The sequence below is a fragment of the Papio anubis genome, chromosome 11 (genome assembly GCF_008728515.1).
Source record: "Papio anubis isolate 15944 chromosome 11, Panubis1.0, whole genome shotgun sequence".
Lineage (NCBI taxonomy): Eukaryota > Metazoa > Chordata > Mammalia > Primates > Cercopithecidae > Papio > Papio anubis.
In genome coordinates this window covers 76,244,445-76,263,742 of record NC_044986.1, presented here as the reverse complement: position 1 = coordinate 76,263,742, position 19,298 = coordinate 76,244,445, and the positions used below count along the sequence as shown (strand labels likewise).

The following is a 19,298-nucleotide window of genomic DNA, read 5'->3' as shown; positions in this document are numbered from 1 at the left end:
TTTAGAGAAAGGAGCTCGAAAGAGATGGTCAGGTGCTGGATCAGGGAGAGAACAAAGCCTGACCCATCCGGAAGCACTGACCATGGCAATCTTCCTTACTATCAAATAGAAATAGGAACCTTCATGCCCTGCCAGGTGAGCCGAGAGAAGAGAGAATCAGCAAGGAACCTCAAAGTGCCAGGGGGCAGGAGAGGAGGCTTATGAGCTGGGGAGGAGGACAGAGCATTGGTGGCATAAAAAGCTCTTAGAGCAGGAACATGAGGCTGTAGTGATAGAGAGAGAGAGAGGAGGAAAAGAGCCCCGTAGAAGGAACTAAGAGAAGTAGTCTGAAAGGAGGATGGAAGAATTGGAGCTTGCCCTGCAAGATTTTTTGCATTTCCCTGACTGAGGGGCAATCATTGCATGCTGGAAAACCACCCCTGTGGAGTACATAACTGCATGTTTTACAGTTTCATGGCTGAAGATATTGTCCTTTATGCCCAGTGTGGAAAAGGAGGTATTCATCTCAGCACTGACCATGACAACCCTCCTTAGCATAACATAGGAAGAACGATATAACCATCACCGGCCAGTTTTCTCATTTTCATCTTGGCTGTGAGAACATTCAGGTGTAACATTAATGCTTGGTTCTGGTCATTCTTTTGTTCTGGGTCACTGTATATGTGTGTCTTTTCTCCCTCTAAAAAGTTTCTGGTCCTTCTTTTCTCTATTTGCCATAAACTGTGGCTTCATAAGTGCTTCTAAAGCTTAATCAATTTCCTGTTCCCTCGGTAAGCAGTCTGGATTGCACTGGAAGCAAGTAATTATTTTGCTCGACATCACAAAAATACTCCTCTCATTGACCCCAATTGTGTCAATATACCCTATATATTTGGAATTGAAAATTTAGTGATATGGCTGTCTATGTAGGCCAGAGGCCAAGGACACAGGTGCTTCCACCCTCACCCTGATGGTCCCAATGCCCTTGGCATGTCCCAGCCCTGCCCAGATAGTCCCACAGAAGAAGGACTCCTGGGAGAAAGCGTGCTTGACATTCAGTCCCTGGGTTCCTACCCCTGCGTCCCTGTGTAATTTTTTGATGCACCCATTTGACAAATATTCATCAAGCGCTTACCAACCATGAGGTGATTTTCCTGGTAGTTCAGATACAAAGAGAAGTAAAATAGAAAACTAAGATTAACTAAAACTGTTCACAGAGTTAAAGTGGCCCTTAGCCTATTTATGAAATATTTTCCCATCTCATTGTGTGATAATGGGCCCATTGACCTATAATGGGAAGAGGATGTTACAGGGAAAGGAGGGACTGCTGGGCAGGTGGGGGACTTGAGTAGGAGTTGGGGCTAAGACTCATGAGACTCAGGAGGTCTGCGGAGAAGGGCACACCCTGCGTGACAATTTGCCTCCTCACACGCAGCTGACACACCTCAACATCGAGTCAGCCTCCTAAAATGATGCAGGAGGAAAAGCTGTTCTTTGGCTTTAAGGTCACCCTAGTGACTAAAGGGTGGCATGGCTACGTGGGCATGATGAAAGGATTCCTAGGACTAACAACTGTTGCCCACGCAGGAGATTGCCAGGTGTTACAGTCAGGCAGTGAGAGGTTGTCTGGCGCAGCTCATGAACAACTAGAAACAATACCTGTGTCCTAGAGAGGTCTGGGCTTGCCATGGAAGGAGTTTAGGCATCCAGTAGTGGCGACTCTTGGAGAAAAGGAACAAGATCTCTCAGTGGCTGGAATCTACAGCCTACTCTGACCCAGGTGTGGCCCCACTGGGTCTTTCTAGCGGGCTTCAGTGTCTTCACCATGAAATGAGAGGGTCAGACGTGGCCCTTTCCAGGGTGGACATCGACCCAGCGCTGTGCTCCTAGTGGGATGGGGGTGTCCTTTGCCATGTGCTGAACCAGAACCCTTGTGCCCCACAGCCAGCCTCTTCTTCTGTTCTCACCCCACAATCAAATATATCCCCTTCATTTTCCTCCCATCCACATGAAGGAAGGACTCAACACAGGGCAGAAGAAAACCAGCATTGAATTCTCTTCCAAAGCAGCAGAGAGAGCAATAGGGAGCCAAGAAGGGGGTTGAGGAACGTGCCTCTTCAGGCAGGAAACTCACAGATGGCGATGAAGGAGAACGTGCAGGAGATGTCATTCCAGAGCCCATTGCTCAGGAGAATCACACAGTCCTCCCCTGAACCGTGGTCATTTGGCTCATCCTTCTTCCAGTTGCTGTAGGTCAGCCTCCCGCCCGTCACGTACATGAACTGGCCTTCGGTTGCCTCATCTGTGATGCCCAGGAAGGCAGTGTCTTTGGCCACATCCTGGATGGCCTTATTCTCCTCGGCATTCTTGGGGGCAGCCACCGTGGCCTGGAGCCCAGCACACAGAGCCTTCACTTCGGAGAAAGGCATCCGCTCACCGTTGGTCACGAAGAGCTTCTTCCCAGACATTTTCCCCAAGGAGAAGGCTTGCACTGAAACCACAAATGGTGAGTGAGGCTGACTGGGTTTGGAACCCAGCCCAGGACAGTAGGCAAGTAGTCTGAGTCGCCTGGGAAGTCAGATCTCTGAAAAATTGCCCTGTGCCCAGCAGCTCAGTCCAGAGCCTGGTCAGGAAGCAGACCTCAGCTGCAAAGCCTGGGAAGGGGCGTCCAGACCCCTGCAGACAGCCCAGGCTCCCCTGGGATATCCCACCTTGAAAAAGCATCTGCTAAAACCTGCCTTGGCACAGGTGCACATAGGGAGACAGTCTTGGGCCCCACTGCAGGCTTGGGCACCAGGATAAGGAAGAGGCAGGGACAGACATCAGAGTACAGTAGATAACAAGGAAGGAGCACAGACTTTGGAGAGGACAGACCTCCATTCAAACCCTCCCCTGCCACTTCCCAGCTGTGTGACCTGAAATGAGTCACCAACAAACACTTCCTGCACCTCGGTTTCCTCACCTGTCAATAAAGCAAGTTCAACAACCACAGCTGAGGTTGCTGAGAGGATTGAATGGAACCATCTTATGGGAAAATGCCACCCAGCACAGGCCCTGGTGTAGAACAAGTGTTCATGAATTAGTTCCCCTCCCACCTCCTCCAAACCTAGAGTGCGCTGAAGAAAAGAGTGAGAGCCAAGAACACGTTATGGGCAGAGAGAAAGCTCACGCTTCTTCATGTGGTCCAGTTCTGCTCTCAGGCTCTGCAGCTGTCTCTCTAAGTTGGCCAGCTTAGCCTCAGCAACTGCAAAGCAACAGGGAGAAGGTATTTATGGAGAAGACCTTAAGTTGGAGAGTGGAGCATTTTGAAAAAAACAAAGTGGCTTACTAAGAAGAACGCTTATTTGAGGAAAATAAGAAAGCAAAAGAAATAAAAGGGGGAAAATGACTACATTCCTGCTTCCCAGCTATACCTCTGCATCCCTTCACAACCTGGAACTTCAGGCCTGGACCCCTGTCTCCACATACAGCTTGCATATTGTCATATTGTAAGAATTCATAAGCAAATACTCAACTCATTACTCCTCTTTCTGAAAACATTTCTTTGTCATTCATTTTCATTTCTCATTCCAGATACACTTTTTAATACCTTTATTATTTTGACAGACTGGTAGACAAATATGAATAAGTAGGTTGTCATTGTTCTTTTGTTCTTATTGAATTTGCTCCATTTTTCTCTGAACTAAGTTGCTGTGATGTTCCCCTTCACCCAGGGTTCGAAAAAGGCAGAACGTTTTCATGCCACTCTTGTGACAATGGACATAAACCCAATCCCCTAAAGGGCCTGTTTCCTCCCTGGCACCCTGGAGGTGCACACTGGACTGTTTCCACTGAAGAAAAGCCAGGGCCCATCTGCTAAGGGGCCTGACGAGGGAATGGCCCTACATGGCTTGAACGTCTGCATCTGGGCACCTATGGGAGTCCCCTCAGGCCCCAAGTAAAGCTGAGAGGACTGGGGGCGCTGGGCCAGGATGCAAAGTTGTGCATCTTCCCATGAGGCAGCAGGAGAAGGGGACCTCCCAGCTGGCCCTCCAGCTCCTCAGGCCCGGGACCCCCAGGCCACAATGCTAAGGTATGCCCCTTACCTGAATTGTCCCCATGATCTCCTTTTTGTCCCCTTGGTCCTGGAATTCCAGGAGCCCCGGTGTTTCCTGGGGGCCCCGACTTCCCAGGAGGGCCCTGCAAACCTCTGAGCCCTTGACCTGTTGCAAGACAAAGGGAAGATGACCTAGTGACTGTCATTCTTTTTTTTTTTTCCAGAAAGCTCAATACTCCATTCATATTTACCCCCGGAACAGCCAGTGAGCTAGCGATGTAACCCAAAAAAAGAAAGACCCTCCTGCATCCCAGTGGAAGGCCTGCACCAAGCCCAGCTCCCCAAGCAGGTGGGACACCCTTTTCTGTAGGGACAACCACAAACCCCCAGTTCTTGTGTGGAAATATGGGATCCCGGACAGTCAGCAAGCAGCTTTGTTTTGGAGACAATGGTATTTTACAGGGATTGTTCTGGTGTAGCTTGAGTCCTGATGAAAGGGGAACCTTAAGCCAGGTGCAGTGGCTCACGCCTATAATCCCAGCACTTTGGGAGGCTGAGGTGGGTGGATCACGAGGTCAGGAGATCAAGACCATCCTGGCTAACACGGTGAAACCCCGTCTCTACTAAACATATATAAAAAATTAGCCCAGCGTGGTGGCGGGTGCCTGTAGTCCCAGCTACTCGGGAGGCTGAGGCAGGAGAATGGCGTGAACCCGGGAGGTGGAGGTTGCAGTGAGCGGAGATTGCGCCACCGCACTCCAGCCTGGACGACAGAGCGAGACTCCATCTCAAAACAACAACAAGAACAACAACAACAACAAAAGGGGAGCCTCCCCAAGTCTGTGCTTTAACCCTTGTGTGGCAGGCTCAAGCACAGATTTGCTTGAACACCTGCTGGAGGTGGAGATTTAGGAAGCCACAGAAACCTGTCCCAGACCTGGCTCTCCCTTTTCCCCCTTGGGTCCATCTCGCCCATCTCTGCCTGGGGTGCCATTGGTGACGGGGATGCCACAGGTAATCACGGAGCAGGTCTTCTGGGCATCCTCACAGGCTTTTGTTTCGGAGCAGGAAGCTGTCACCACAGACAGGAGAAGGACAGGGAATGACGGAAACAGGAACATGGTCCTTACCTTGAAGTGAAGAAAGTGAAGGAAGGGAATTTCATTCCATCTGATTTAAATAGCATTTGCTACCCACTGTGGTGTGCTGGACCCCGTGCTGGGCACAGTGGACACAGAGGGGACCATCACAACCCCTGGCTCTGAATGACTTTCAGGCTACTAGGGAGATGGGTGGGTAAAAAATGTGAGAGTTAGATCAGTGCCAAAACAAAGGCAGGTGCAAGATGAACACGAGCCCATTCTCCCTGGGGTCCCAGAGCTCCTGCCAGCACAAATCTTAACAGGTAGGCACCTCCTACTTGACAGCCCACAGGGTTCGAGGATTATCCATGAGCCCTGTGTCCAGTGTCCTGACAAAGGTGAAGAGAGCTCATTGCCTGTGTGAGCTTTGGCCCCTGGATTGCTCGGATTTCTTTCTAAAGTGCTAAAGGAGCCATGGTTTCCTTCTTCCTTTCCTATGGAAGGAAAGAGCTGTACTCAGACTGGGGCAGGAGACCTGAGGTCCCACAAGGTCCATCTCTTGGCTGGACTTGGTTGATGATATCCACTCTCTCACTTCCTATAAAACTTCTGATTGACATGGTGGGGCTCCAGCTGTCCTCAGAGCAGCCCCTGTTTCCCCAGCTGCTTCTTGACCATCTTGCATAATGTCTATTTTGTGACAGGCACTTGCTGTGGGATTGGGACCTAGAGTGCCCTGAGGCAGGATTCTGACCTTCAAAATGGGAACTTTTTTGGTGATTGATCCTGTGCAGATGAGACTTCTCTTGGTTTGAGATCTTCCACTGAGAGGCCATTTCACCACCAGGCTCTGAAATTTCTGCTCAGCCTGAGTCTGGAGGGATTCAGCTCCTGCTCCCCATCATGGAGGTTGCCCAGATGCCCCCCAAGCTCTGTGCCCCTACCCAGCCATCAGAGTCTCTTCGAGCCTTTGTCCAGGTTGGCCTGTCCTCCAGGACGCTTGGCAGCCGTGGGACCCCATGGGACTCTTCCTCTGCTCTGCTCCAGCCTCAAATCCCAATGTTCTGACTCTTGCTGCCCAACACTGCATCTGCCTTTGCTATCCCAGCCACAGTCCCTTAACCCTTCCCTTCCTCCAGGACACAGTGAGAGATGCCCAGTTGGAAGGGAACTTTTGTGGTCATGTCCTTCTCCAACTTTCCTCTTTCTATCATCTTTGTCTTTTTTAAAAAATCTCTCCTGTTGGTGCTGAATTGGCACTGGATGCCACAGTCAAGGCTTGTACCTGTCACTGGCGTGCACATACCACTTCTATTCTTCACTTTGGCAAAGACCACCCTTTAGTTTGCTGATGGCCAAGTGGATACAGGAAGCTCCCAGTTGCTTGGGCCAGAGAGAAAGAGAGGCCCCAGGTGGATCTGATGACCACCCCAAACCCCTACCTCACCAGGATTCAGTCAAGAAGCCAGTCTCTTGGCCCAGGCCCCTACTTCTTTCCTCCAGAAATGACTTACTAGGGCTTCCTCGGAGCCTGGAGTTAGTGGCAGGGAAGCTGGTCCTCCAGCCCAGGCCTCTGACAGGTGCCTCAGCGACGTCCAATCCAATCAGTGTGGTGACCAGGGACAGCGCTGGATTGGCCTTCAACCCCAGATTAATAATCAACCATCCCTAGAACTACTGTGTCCTGGGCAGCTCTCCAGGGCTGCTGGCAGGGTCTCTAGCACAGCACTGGGCAGCTCTCTACATTAGTGCCCTAACCACCGCCCCCCCCCCCCCCACTACCTCCTCGCAGGCATCCATCTCTATGACTCAGCGCCTCTGAGCTTCCAGAGTCACAGGTTCCCAGGGTAGTTTTCTTCAGATATTTATTTTCAGAAGAAGAATGCATAGATTTTCCACCAGACAAATGCATGCACACACACATACACACACATGCACACAAACACCCACATGTGTACACACCTTTGTATCAGTTGATTGAACTACTTCCATTTGTATTTTGTTTATTGTAGGGCTAGAGTGGAGAGACTAAACACCCCTAGCACTGAGTCACCTCCTTCCTCTCTTCTCATTTAGAATGTTTGTCAAATGTCTTCTTTGGGCATCTAGGTACACAGGGCCAGGCACAAAGGGAAGGGGTATTTGCAGCTGACTTCAATCCAAAGCCGAATGTGGGTGTTGGCGCTCGCTGCTCCCTCTGTCCAGATATCTTCTTGTATCTTTGCTTACTGGTGGCATATTGATTGACCACCAACCACCCCCCATCCCTGTAGAATGAGAAGCTCATGAGAACAGGGGTCTTGTTCCCTAGCTGTTGTTTCTCCACCGAGAAGAGTGCCTGGAAACAGAATCAATGCTCAATAAACACTTGTGGAACAAATGAATCCTCCAGCAGCGTGTCCTCAAATCAGCCCTCTTCTCTCTGACTGGAGCTACCATCTGTGCCCCCTTTACCAGTGACCTCACTTTTCTAGGGCAGGAGCTGTACTCAGTTCACATCTCTGTCCCCAGGGTGCAATCCAGGGCTGGGCACAGAGGAGGATTTGGTACAAGGATGAAGAGAGAGGCAGAGACTTAGACCATCTGTGCTCATCCAGGCCTGAATTTCCAGAAGTGTCCAGTTCTTGTTACCAGAGGCTGGTCAAGCCGTTCAGGTCCCAGATGTGAGCTTTAATGCTTGCCTTCCTCCAAACTCACACCCAGTCTTTGAAACGCTTCATGTCACCAAATAACTTCAGAGGTTTGTTTTTCCCAGGTGGGGAGTGAGGTGGGTCACTTCCCTGTGACTCTGCCTGGTGATGGGGATTTTGGTTTCTCAAGGGTCCTCACCCTGTGTACTCATGTCATCAGGCCCCATCCAGTGGCCCTCTGGTTCCCATTCAGGGGGCCTGCCACGCACCAAGGGGGGCCCCCAAGGTAAAGAAGATCACTCTCAGAGCTGGATTTCCTGATGCCATTGACACAATGTTGAAGGGCCCATAGGCCCAGAAGACAAAGGACTTTCAATTCACACAGAAAATAGGCAGATCTCCCAGGAAGGTGGGAAAGTGGAACTGACAGATTTGCATTGAGCCGGGATCCTAACTGTGCTGCAGACTTAGAGAAAGGGTGGTTCTGAGTAGACAGAGGGTAGGCAGGAGGTAAATACACCTAGGAGCAAAGAAACCTGAGAAAACCTGGATTCTGGAGGGGACGAGTTTCTCCCCCAAGGATGTATACCCATAGGTCTGTCCTCTCATAGACTCAGAGGTGAATTTATGCTGCTCTTATGACTATTACTGAATTTTGTTATTTATGTCAAGATGAAAAATTGTGTTTCCAGTGTCTCAGCGCAGCATGATCTCCTGCATTGTGGAGACATAAACTCAGTGGAGAACCACACCCACAGCCCAGGCACCTCAGTGGTGTCTCAGATGGAGGCCAGGCAGATTTGAGTTCATCATGGGACAATTATCAAATACAGTAGGGGATAAGCAGAGTGAGAGCTGATAAAAATGACAAGCCTCAGAAATAGCCCTCCAAGGAGTGTGGACCCTACATGACAGATAAATTAATATGCACTTCAAAAGAGGGTATAATGAAGGAATAAATGAGAATTATGTAATTAAATTAACAGACTAGAATTAAAAATACTATAGAGCTAATAAAATTGAATACTGGTTCTTTGTCAGAGACATAAACTTAGCAAATATGGTTGTGGTCATTTGGGTTGTTTCCGCCTTGTTGTAAAATTGCATCTCAGGCTCTTTGCCATAGGACTTCGTAAAGGCTCCCACTAGAGTGTGAGAAGTAAATACTCTAGTCCCTTTGCTGTTTGGTGTGGCCATGTGACCATGAGCTACAACGAAGCTTTACGTGTGCTTACAGGTTTGACATGGCTTTTGTGTTTCTTTCCCAATCATGGGTAGTGTATATCCTGGAAAGTTACATGGAACAGACATGAACTCATCTGAAAGTCTGGAGTCCAGCTGACTGCTGCTGAGTCCAGGCTCGCTCAGCTGAAACCAGCCAAAGCTCAACAAACTGGAAGATACAGAGCAGGAAATAAAAACGTTTATTGTTGCAAGGCCTCAGAGGGAGATTTACTATTGTGTTAGCTGACTGATACAATATCAATGATTAATAGAAAAGGTATAAGAAATTAACAAATCAGGAAGGAAAAGGGATTATTATACTAATATAGATAGTACTAACATTATAAAATTATACCATCTACAGTAGATTTTATAGCAATATATTAGAAAACTAGTTAAAATACATAATATTATAAGAAAGTTTATAATTGCTTACTTTGGCCCTAGAAGTGTTAGAATAATGAATATATTATTGTATCACATAAAATATTAAAATGGAAGTCAAAAATTATCAACCATTTCTCCATCAACAAAATGGTTTTAAGGTGAGTTGTAGCAAATCTTCAGAGAAGAGATAATTTCTCTGTTATAGAAATGGTTTGCGTCTACAGCTACTTAACTAACACAATTAGCCGAATATGTAACACAGAATGCATAAGGACAGAAAAAGAGAAAGGAACTCTCAGCCAACCTAATCTGTAAGTACAGATGCAAAAATACAATGTAAAAAATAGCTATTAAGACCAGCAATGTATTTATGGTTAATAGAAGTCTCTGGAATCTGATTTCCTACATTCATTAGCCCATGAATTAACTGCATAATATTTGGTAAATCACTTTGACCTCTATATGCCTCAATATTCTTATTTGTAAATTTGAAAGAATGATAGCATCTATAAAATAGGGTTAATGAGGATTACATGAGTTAATACTAGTGCCCGGTCCATAGTCTGTGTAATGAGTGTATCAAGCATCAGACCAAGCAGGGTATATCAGAGGAATGCAAGGATGGTTCAACATCAAAAAATAATGTAAATCACTAATTTAATAAAGAACAGGTTTCATTAAGAACCTAAATTTATATCTCTCAGATCTTGGAACTTGGAGTTCTTTTGTTCTCAAAACTAATATGTAGTCTCAAAACTCTTTTGTCATTGACAGGCATTTAGGTTGATTCCATGTCCTTGCTATTGTGAGTAGTGCTGCAACGAACATTCACATGCATGTGTCTTTATGGTAGAATGATTTGTATTCCTCTGGGTATATACCCAGTAATGAGATTGCTGAGTCAAATAGTATTTTTCATTCTTTTTTTTTTTTACATTTTGTAAGTATAATTCATAAATAAATACTTCATAATTTCTGGTTTGATCTCCCAGAAAGATACAATAATTCTAAATATGTATGTACTTACAAATATGGTCTCAAAACATATAAAGAAACAATTGACAGAATTATAAGAAAAAGCAGACAAATCCACAATCATGTGGAAGATTTTCATACAACTTTCTTATTAACTGATACATCAAGCTGACACAAAAATCAGTAGATGATAAAATATTGAATGATACACTAAAAAACCTGAATTACTTGACATACATGGAACACTGCACCCCAAAATTCAAGGGTAGATACTATTTTTATGAAACATTAATAAAAATTGAGCATATGCTGGGATATTAAAGCAAGTTTCAACAAATTTCAAAAAACGTTCCCTTACCACAGAACAATCATTCTGTATATCAATGGTAAAAGAATACTTTGAAAATCTCTATATATTTAAGAGGAAAATTAAGAAGTATGCTTCCAAATAACCTGTAGGCCAAAAAAAGCCATTCTAATAGAAATTAGAAAATACTGTAACTGAATAATCATGAATAATTAAGTATCAAAACACATAAGATCAACTAGAGCTGCACTTGGAGGAAAATTTACAGCCTTTCTACATTTTAGAAAAGAAGAATGCTGAAAATCATTAATCTAATACCCATTTTAAAATGTTAGAAAAATAAGGCAAGTTAAGCCCAAAGAAAACAGAAGAAAATAATGAAGAGCATGCAGCCATAAAAAATAACCAAATCATGTCCTTAGCAGCAACATGGATGTAGCTGGAGGCCATTATCCTAAGCAAATTAAGGCAGAGATAGAAAACCAAATACTGCATGTTCTCACCCAGAAATGGGAACTAAACACTGGACTCACATGGACAAGAAGATAGGAGCAATAAACACTGTGGATTCCAAAAGCGGGGAAGGAGGGAGGAATGCAAGGGCTGAAGAACCACCTATTGAGTATTATGTTTATTTCCTGGGTGATGGGATCACTAGGAGCCCCAACCTCAGCATCATGCAATATACCTGTGTAACAAACCTGCACATGTACTTCCTGAATCTGAATTAATAATAATAAGCAGAAATTAATGAAATAAAATAAAATGCAACAGAAGGGACAAACCCACAAGTTTGTTCTTAGAAAAGACCAAAAGAATGGATACGTTTTGATGAGATTGATAAAAAGGAAAAAAGAGAAGTCACAAATAACCAATATCAGGAATGATGAGGAGTCTAACACTACATATCCTATAGACTTAAAGATCATAAAATGATAATACAGATAACTTTATGCCAGTAAATTTGAAAATGTATAGGAACTGGATAAACTAGAAAAATGTCAATTCCAAAACTTACACAAGAAGATGTACAAAAATCTAAATAGTTTTCTATATAGATTTATAAATTCAATCTATAATTATGTCTTCATCAGTGAATTTTACAAATAATTTAAGAAATTGTTTTAATCTCACAAAAAATCCTCCAGAAAATAGAAAAAAATTTAAAAATTTTTATTTTTTGAAACCAAAATGATCTCAATACAAAAATGTGACAAGGAAAATACAAAGAAGGAATATCACAGGTCAGTCTCACTCATAATGCAAAAATCCTATGATGCACATAGATAAAAATTTCCTGAGCAAATTATTTGTTTTTTTGCATATATTTCTCAATTATACTTTAAGTTCTGGGGTACATGTGCAGATCATGCAGATTTGTTACATAGGTATACACGGGCCATTGTGGTTTGCTGCACCCATCAACTCATCATCTACATTAGGTATTTTTCCTGATGCTATCCCTCCCATAGCCCCCAACCCCTGACAGGTCCCAGTGTGTGATGTTCCCCTCCCTTTGTCCATGTGTTCTCATTGTTCAGCTCCAACTTATGAGTGAGAACATGCATTGTTTGGTTTTCTGTTCTTGTGTTAGCTTGCTGAGAATGATGGTTTCCAGCTTCATCCATGTCCCTGCAAGGGACAGGAACTTATCCTTTTTTATGGCTGCATAGTATTCCATGGTGCATATGTGCCACATTTCTAAATCCAGTCTATTATTGATGGTCATTTGGGTTGGTTCCAAGTCTTTGCTATTGTGAACAGTGCTGCAATAAACATATGTATACATGTGTCTTTATAGTAGAATGATTTATGTACATTTGAGTATGTACCCAGTAACGGGATTGCTGGGTCAAATGGTATTTCTGGTTCTAGATCCTTGAGGAATCACCACACTGTCTTCCACAATGGTTGAACTGATTTACACTCCCACCAACAGTGTAAAAGTTTTCCTATTTCTCCACATCCTCTCCAGCATCTCTTGTTTTCTGACTTTTAATGATCACCATTCTAACTGGTGTAAGATGGTATATCATCGTGGTTTTGATATGCATTTCTCTAATGACCAGTGATGATGAGCTTTTTTTCGTATGTTTTTTGGCTGCAGGAACTGCCACACTGTTTTTCACAATAGTTGAACTAATTTACACTCTAACCAACAGTGTATAAACATTTTCTTTCCTCTGCAACCTCACCAGCAATTGTTATTTTTTGACCTTTTAATAATAGCTGTTCCGACTGGTGTGAGATGTTATCTCATTGTGGTTTTGATTTATATTTTTAATAATAAGTGATATCAAGATTTTTTTGTATGCTTATTGGTTGCGTGTATGTCTTATTTTGAAAAGTGTCTGTTCATGTTCTTTGTTCAGTTTTTAATGCTTTTTTCTTGCTTAAGTTTTTATAGATGCTGAATATTAGACCTTTGTCACATGCATAGCTTGCAAATATTTTCTCCCATTCTGTATGTTGTTTGTTTACTCTGTTGATAGTTTCTTTTGCTGTGCAGAAGCTGTTAAGTTTAATTTGATCCCGTTTGTCAATTTTTGCTTTCATTGCGTTGCTTTTGCTGTGTTTGCCATGAAATCTTTGCCTGTTCCTATGTCCAGAATGATATTGCCTAGGTTGTCTTCCAGGGTTTTCATAGTTTTGGGTTTTACATTTGAGTCTTTAATCCATCTTGAGCTGATTTTTGTATGTGGTATAAAAAAGGGGTCCAGTTTCAATCTTCTGCATATGCCAGCACCATTTACTGAATAGGAAGTCTTTTCCTCATTGCTGGTTTGTTTTTGTCTTAGTTTTGTTGAGAATCAGATGGTTGTAGTAGTGCAGCCTTATTTCTGGGCTCTCTATTCCATTGCCTTGGTCTATGGGTCTGTTTTTGTACTAGTACCATGCTGTTTTGGTTACTGAAGCCCTGTGGTATAGGCTGAGGTTTGGGTAACGTGATGCTTCCAGCTTTGTTTGGTTCCAATGAATTTTAAAATAGTGTTTTACAGTTGTGTGAAGAATGTCATTGGTAGTTTGATGTGAATAGCATTAGATCTGTAAAATGCTTTGGGCAGTATGGCTATTTTAATGGTACTGATTCTTTCTACCCAGAGCAGGGATGTTTTTTCATTTGTTGGTGTCATTTGTGATTTATTTGAGCAGTGTTTTGTAATTCTCATTGTAGAGATCTTTCACTTCCTCGGTTAGCTGTATTGCTAGGTATTTTATTCTTTTTGTGGCAATTGTGAACGGGATCACATTCCTGATTTGACTTTTGGCTTGTCTTTTGTTGGTGTATCTAGGAATGCTAGGGATTTTTTATGTTGATTTTGTATCTTGAAATTTTGCTGAAGTTGTTTTCAGCTGAAGAAGCTTTTGGGCCAGGATTATAGGGTTTTCTAGACATAAAATTATATTACAAAGACTCAATGAAAAATTTCAATGAGTCTCTTCAAAAATTTATAGGTTCTCCCGGCCCCTATAAAAAGGGAATATAAACATATAAATGGCATAAAGAGATATACAAAATTTCTACTGTTTGTAAATAGAAACATATACTTATAAAATGTAACAGAATCAGTTATACTAGAAGTACTGTGGGGAAATGAGGTTCCAAAAAGATGGTAGGGTGTAAGATCAACAAATAACATATCAAGAGTTTTTCTTACAAACCAGCAATAATTAATTTAGAATATAATAAAATAGTATAGTAACAATAGAAAATTAAACCATAAAGTAAGTAAAAATAAATCTAAAAAGAAACGAAAAGATGGCTAATTAGAAGGAGCTATGGTTCTCAGCACTCACAGAGAGGAATGAAAAGGGCGAGTGAATACGGCACCTGAAATTGAAATATCCAGATAGTCACATTGGGACTGTTCAGGGAAATAAGTTGACCCACAGACAAGGAAGGAAAGCAGTGTGGGACAATGGCCCACCCAGGAGTGACACAGAGCCAAGGGAACCTCCACCCCCAGCCAAGGGAAGTGGTATGTGATTGTATGACCCCAGGAAACCACTGTTCTCCCACAGATCTTTGTAACCCACTGATCAGGAGATCTCTTCGTGAGCCCATGCCAGGTCTGACACACAGAGCTGTGTGCAGTCTTGGTAGAGCAGCTACTCTTGCACATACAGAGACCCAGGAGTTTTATATGCCATAGCTCCAGGATCTCCAACAAATGTGTCTGCAACTCAGAGGTACAAAGGTGGGAAGTCCACACATACCCCTAGGAAGGGGGCAAAATCCAGGGAGCCTGAGCAGCCTCATTCCATGGGCTCCACTTCCATGGTACCTGCAAGACAATACCCACTGGCTTGGAATTCCAGACAACCACCAGTAACAGGGTGGAGTCTGCCTGAGACAGAATGGAGCCCCGGGGAGGAGGGTTGACTCAGCCCTTTCAGTCTATGGGCTTTGGAGAGTCCAAACAGTCCAGACAAGAAAGAATCCCCCCAGTAGCACAACGTAGTAGCTTTGACAGATGGTGGCCATACTGCTTATTTTAGTGGGAGACCCGATCCATTTCTCCTCACTTGGCGGGACCTCCCAACCAGGCCCTCCAGCCACTCCCGTTAGCACATATTATGGACAGAGCTCTGATCTCTCCCTGGGACCATCTTCACTGGTGATACCTCCAGGTATGGGAAGAACTGAGGCAACTAGGATCTGGAGCAGCCTCCTAGCAAACCACAGCAACCCTATGGAAGGGTGGGCAGACTGTTAAAAGAAATACAAACAGACAGAAAACAACAACCACAACAAAGAAAAACAACAAAAACCCCATCCAAAGGTCAGCAACCTCAAAGATCAAAGGTAGGTAAGCCAACAAAGTTTAGAAAGAATCAATGCAGAAATGCTGAAAACTCAAAAAGCTGAAAACTCAAAAAGCCAGAGTGCCCCTTTTTCTCCAAATGACTGCAACACCTCCCAGCAAGGGCTCAGAACTGGGCTGAGGCTGAGATGTCTGAAATGACAGAAGTAGGCCTCAAAAGGTGGGTAATAACAAACTTTGCAGAGCTAAAGGAGCATGTTGCGATCCAATGCAAAGAAGCTAAGAATCTTGATAAAACCATATGGGAACTGACAGCCAAAACAGTCAATTTTGAGAGGAACATAACCAACCTGTTAGAGTTGAAAAATACACTGCGAGAACTTCACAGTGCAATTACAAGTATTAATAGCAGAATAGACCAAACAGAGGAAAGAATCTCAGAACTGGAAAACTTGCTTTCTGAATTAAGACAGGCAGACAAAAATAGAGACAAAAGAATGAAAAGAAATGAACAAAGCCTACAAGAAATATGGAATTATGTAAAGAGACTGAATCTATCACTGATTGGGGTACCTGAAAGTGATGGGGAAAATGGAACCACGTTGGAAAATGTGCTTCAGGATATCATCCAGGAGAAATTCCCCAACCTAGCAAGACAGGCTAATATTCAAATTAAGGAAATACAGAGAACCCCAGTAAGATACTCCATGAGAAGATCATTTCCAAGATATAATAATCAGATTCTCCAAGGTCATAATGAAAGAAAAAATGTTAAGAGCAGCCTGAGAGAAAGGCCAGGTCACCTGCAAAGGGAAGTCCATCAGACTAACTGTGAACCTCTTAGTGGAAACACTACAGGTCAGAAAAGATTGGGGGCCAACAGTCAACTTTCTTAAAAAAAAGAATTTCCAACCCAGAATTTCATATCTGGCCAAACTAAGCTTCATAAGCAAAGGAGAAATAAAATACTTTTCAGAAAAAAAAATGCTGAGGAAATTCATCATGACCAGACCTGCTTTGCAAGAGCTCCTGAAGGAAGCACCAAATATGGAAAGGAAAACTGTTATCAGCCACTGCAAAAACACACTGAAGTACACAGAGCAGAGACACTATGAAGCAACCACATAAACAAGTCTGCAAAATAAGCAGCTAGCATCATCATGACAGAATCAGATCCACACATATCAATACTATTCTTAAATGTAAATGGAATAAATGACCCCAATTAAAAGACACAGAATGGCAAGCTGGATAAAGAATTAACAGCAATCAGTATGTTGTCTTCAAGAGACCCATCTCACATGCAAAGACACACATAGGCTCAAGATAAAGGGATGGAGGAAAATTAACCAAGCAAATGAAAAACAGAAAAAAGCAGGGGCTGCAATCATAGTTTCTGACAAAACAGACTTTAAACCTGCAAAGATAAAAAAAGACAAAGAAGGGCCTTACATAGTGGTAAAGAGTTCAATTCAACAAGAAGAGATAACTATTCTAAATATATATGTGCCCAATACAGGAGCACTCAGATTCATAAAGCAAGCTCTTAGAGACATTCAAAGAAACTTAGACTCCCACACATAATAGTGGGAGACTTTAACACCCCATTGACAATATTACATAGATCATTGAGACAGAAAATTAACAAAGATATTCAGGATCTGAACTCAGCTCTGGATGAAGTGGACCTGTAAGATGTCTACAGAACTCTCCACCCCCAACCAACAGAATATACATTCTTCTCATTGACACATCATACTCACTCTAAAATTGATCACATAATTGGAAGTAAAACACTCCTCAACAAATGAAAAAGAACTGACATAATAACAAACAATCTCTCAGACAATAATACAATCAAATTAGAACTCGAGATGAAGAAATTCACTCAAAACCACACAACTACATAGAAATTGAAAAACTTGCTCTTGTATGACTCTTGGATAAATAATGAGATTAAGGCAGACATCAAGAACTTCTTTGAAACTAATGAAAACAAAGATACAATGTACCAGAATCCCTGGGACACAGCTAAAGCAGTGTTAAGAGGGAAATTTATAGCATTAAATGCCCACATTAAAAAACTAGAAAGTTAACAACTTAACATCACAACTAAAAGAACTAGAGAACTAAGAGCAAATAAACCCCAAAGCTAGCAGAAGACAAGAAATGACCAAGATCAGAGCAGAACCGAAGGACATAGAGACACGAAAAACCTTAAAAATATAAACAAATCCAGGAGGTGGATTTTTGAAAAAATTTATAAAATAGATCACTAGCTAGACTGATAAAGAAGAAAAGAGAAGATTCAAATAGACAAAATCAGAAATGATAAGGGGGATATCACCACTGACCCCACAGAAATACAAACAACCATCAGAGATCTATGCACCTCTATGCATATAAACTAGAAAATCTAGAAGAAATGGATAAATACGTCCTGAACATATATGCCCTCCCAAGAGTGAACTAGGAAGAAAGGGAGTCCCTGAATAGACCAATAATGAGTTCTGAAGTTGAGGCAGTAATAAATAGCCTGCCAACCAAAAAAAATCCCAGGACCAGAAGGAGTCACAGCTTAATTCTACCAGAAGTACAAAGAAGAGCTGGTACCATTCCTACTGAAACTATTCCAAAATATTGAAAGAAAGAACTCTTCTCTAACTCATTCTGTGAGGCCAGCATCATTTTGATACCAAAACCTGGCAGAGATACAACAAAAAAGAAAACTTCAGATCAATATTCTTGATGAACACTGATGCAAAAGTCCTTAACAAAATGCTGGCAAACTGAATCAAGCAACACATCAAAAAGCTTATCCACCACAATCAAGTAAACTTCATCCCTAGGATGCAAGGTTGGTTCCACATATGCAAATCAATAAAAGTGATTCATCACATAAACAAAACTGAAGACAAAAACCACATGATTATCTCAATAGATGCAAAAAAAAGCCTTTGATAAAATTCAACATCCCTTCATGTTAAAAACTCTCAGGAAACTAGGTATTGAAGGAACATACCTCAATATAATAAGAGCCATATATGATAAGCCCACAGCCAATATTATACTGAATGGGCAAAAGCTGGAAGCATTCCCCTTGAAAACCAGCAAAGACGAAGATGCCCTTTCTCACCACCCCTATTTGTGTATTGGAAGTTCTGGCAGGGCAATCAGGAAAGATAAATAAATAAAGAATATTCAAATAGGAAGAAAGGAAGTCAAACTATCTTTGTTTGCAGATGACATGATCCTGTATCTAGAAAACCCCATGGTCTCAGCCCAAAAACTTCTTGAGCTGATAAGCAACTTCAGCAAAGACTCAGGATACAAAATCAATGTGCAAAAATCACTAGCATTCCTATACACCAATGACAGGCAAGCTAAGAGCCAAATCATGAATGAACTGCCATTCACAATTGCCACAAAAAGAATAAAATACTTAGAATACAGCTGACAAGGGAAGTGAAGAATCTCTTCAAGGAGAACAACAAACCACTGCTCAAAGAAATAAGAGATGACACAAACAAATGGAAAAACATTCCATGCTGATGGATAGAAAGAATCAATATCATGAAAATGGTCATACTGCCCAAAGCAATTTATAGGTTCAATGCTATTCCCATTAAACTACCATTGACAAGCTTCACAAAATTAGAGAAAACTATTTTAAAACTCATATGGAACCAAGAAAGAGCATGAATAGCTAAGACAATCCTAAACAAAAAGAACAAAGCTGGAGGCATCATGCTACCTGACTTCAAACTATACTACAAGGCTATAGTAACCAAAACAGCATGGTATCAGTTCAAGACCAGACACATAGACCAATGGAACAAAATAGAGAACCCAGAAGTAAGACCACACACCTACAACTATCAGATCTTTGACAAACCTGATAAAAACAAGCAA

At 42.6% G+C, this 19,298-nt stretch overlaps 1 protein-coding gene across 2 annotated transcripts; it reads right to left on the bottom strand.

Moving 5' to 3' along the window:
* Window positions 1-2,011: 2,011 nt before the first annotated feature.
* LOC101023055 (mannose-binding protein A-like) lies at window positions 2,012-6,722 on the bottom strand. Of its 2 annotated transcripts, none has more exons than XM_003903709.4 (5): window positions 6,612-6,722; window positions 4,953-5,145; window positions 4,065-4,181; window positions 3,149-3,223; window positions 2,012-2,470 (listed from the first exon to the last, which is right to left on the bottom strand). In XM_003903709.4, exons 2-5 carry the CDS (start codon window positions 5,134-5,136, stop codon window positions 2,097-2,099), a joined length of 750 nt encoding a protein of 249 aa, XP_003903758.2. In that variant the 5' UTR covers window positions 5,137-5,145; window positions 6,612-6,722; the 3' UTR covers window positions 2,012-2,096. The 2 variants fall into 2 exon arrangements, with proteins under 2 accessions (XP_003903758.2, XP_017818339.2); XM_017962850.2 differs by having other exon boundaries at window positions 6,540-6,624.
* Between the last annotated feature and the right edge of the window lie 12,576 nt (window positions 6,723-19,298).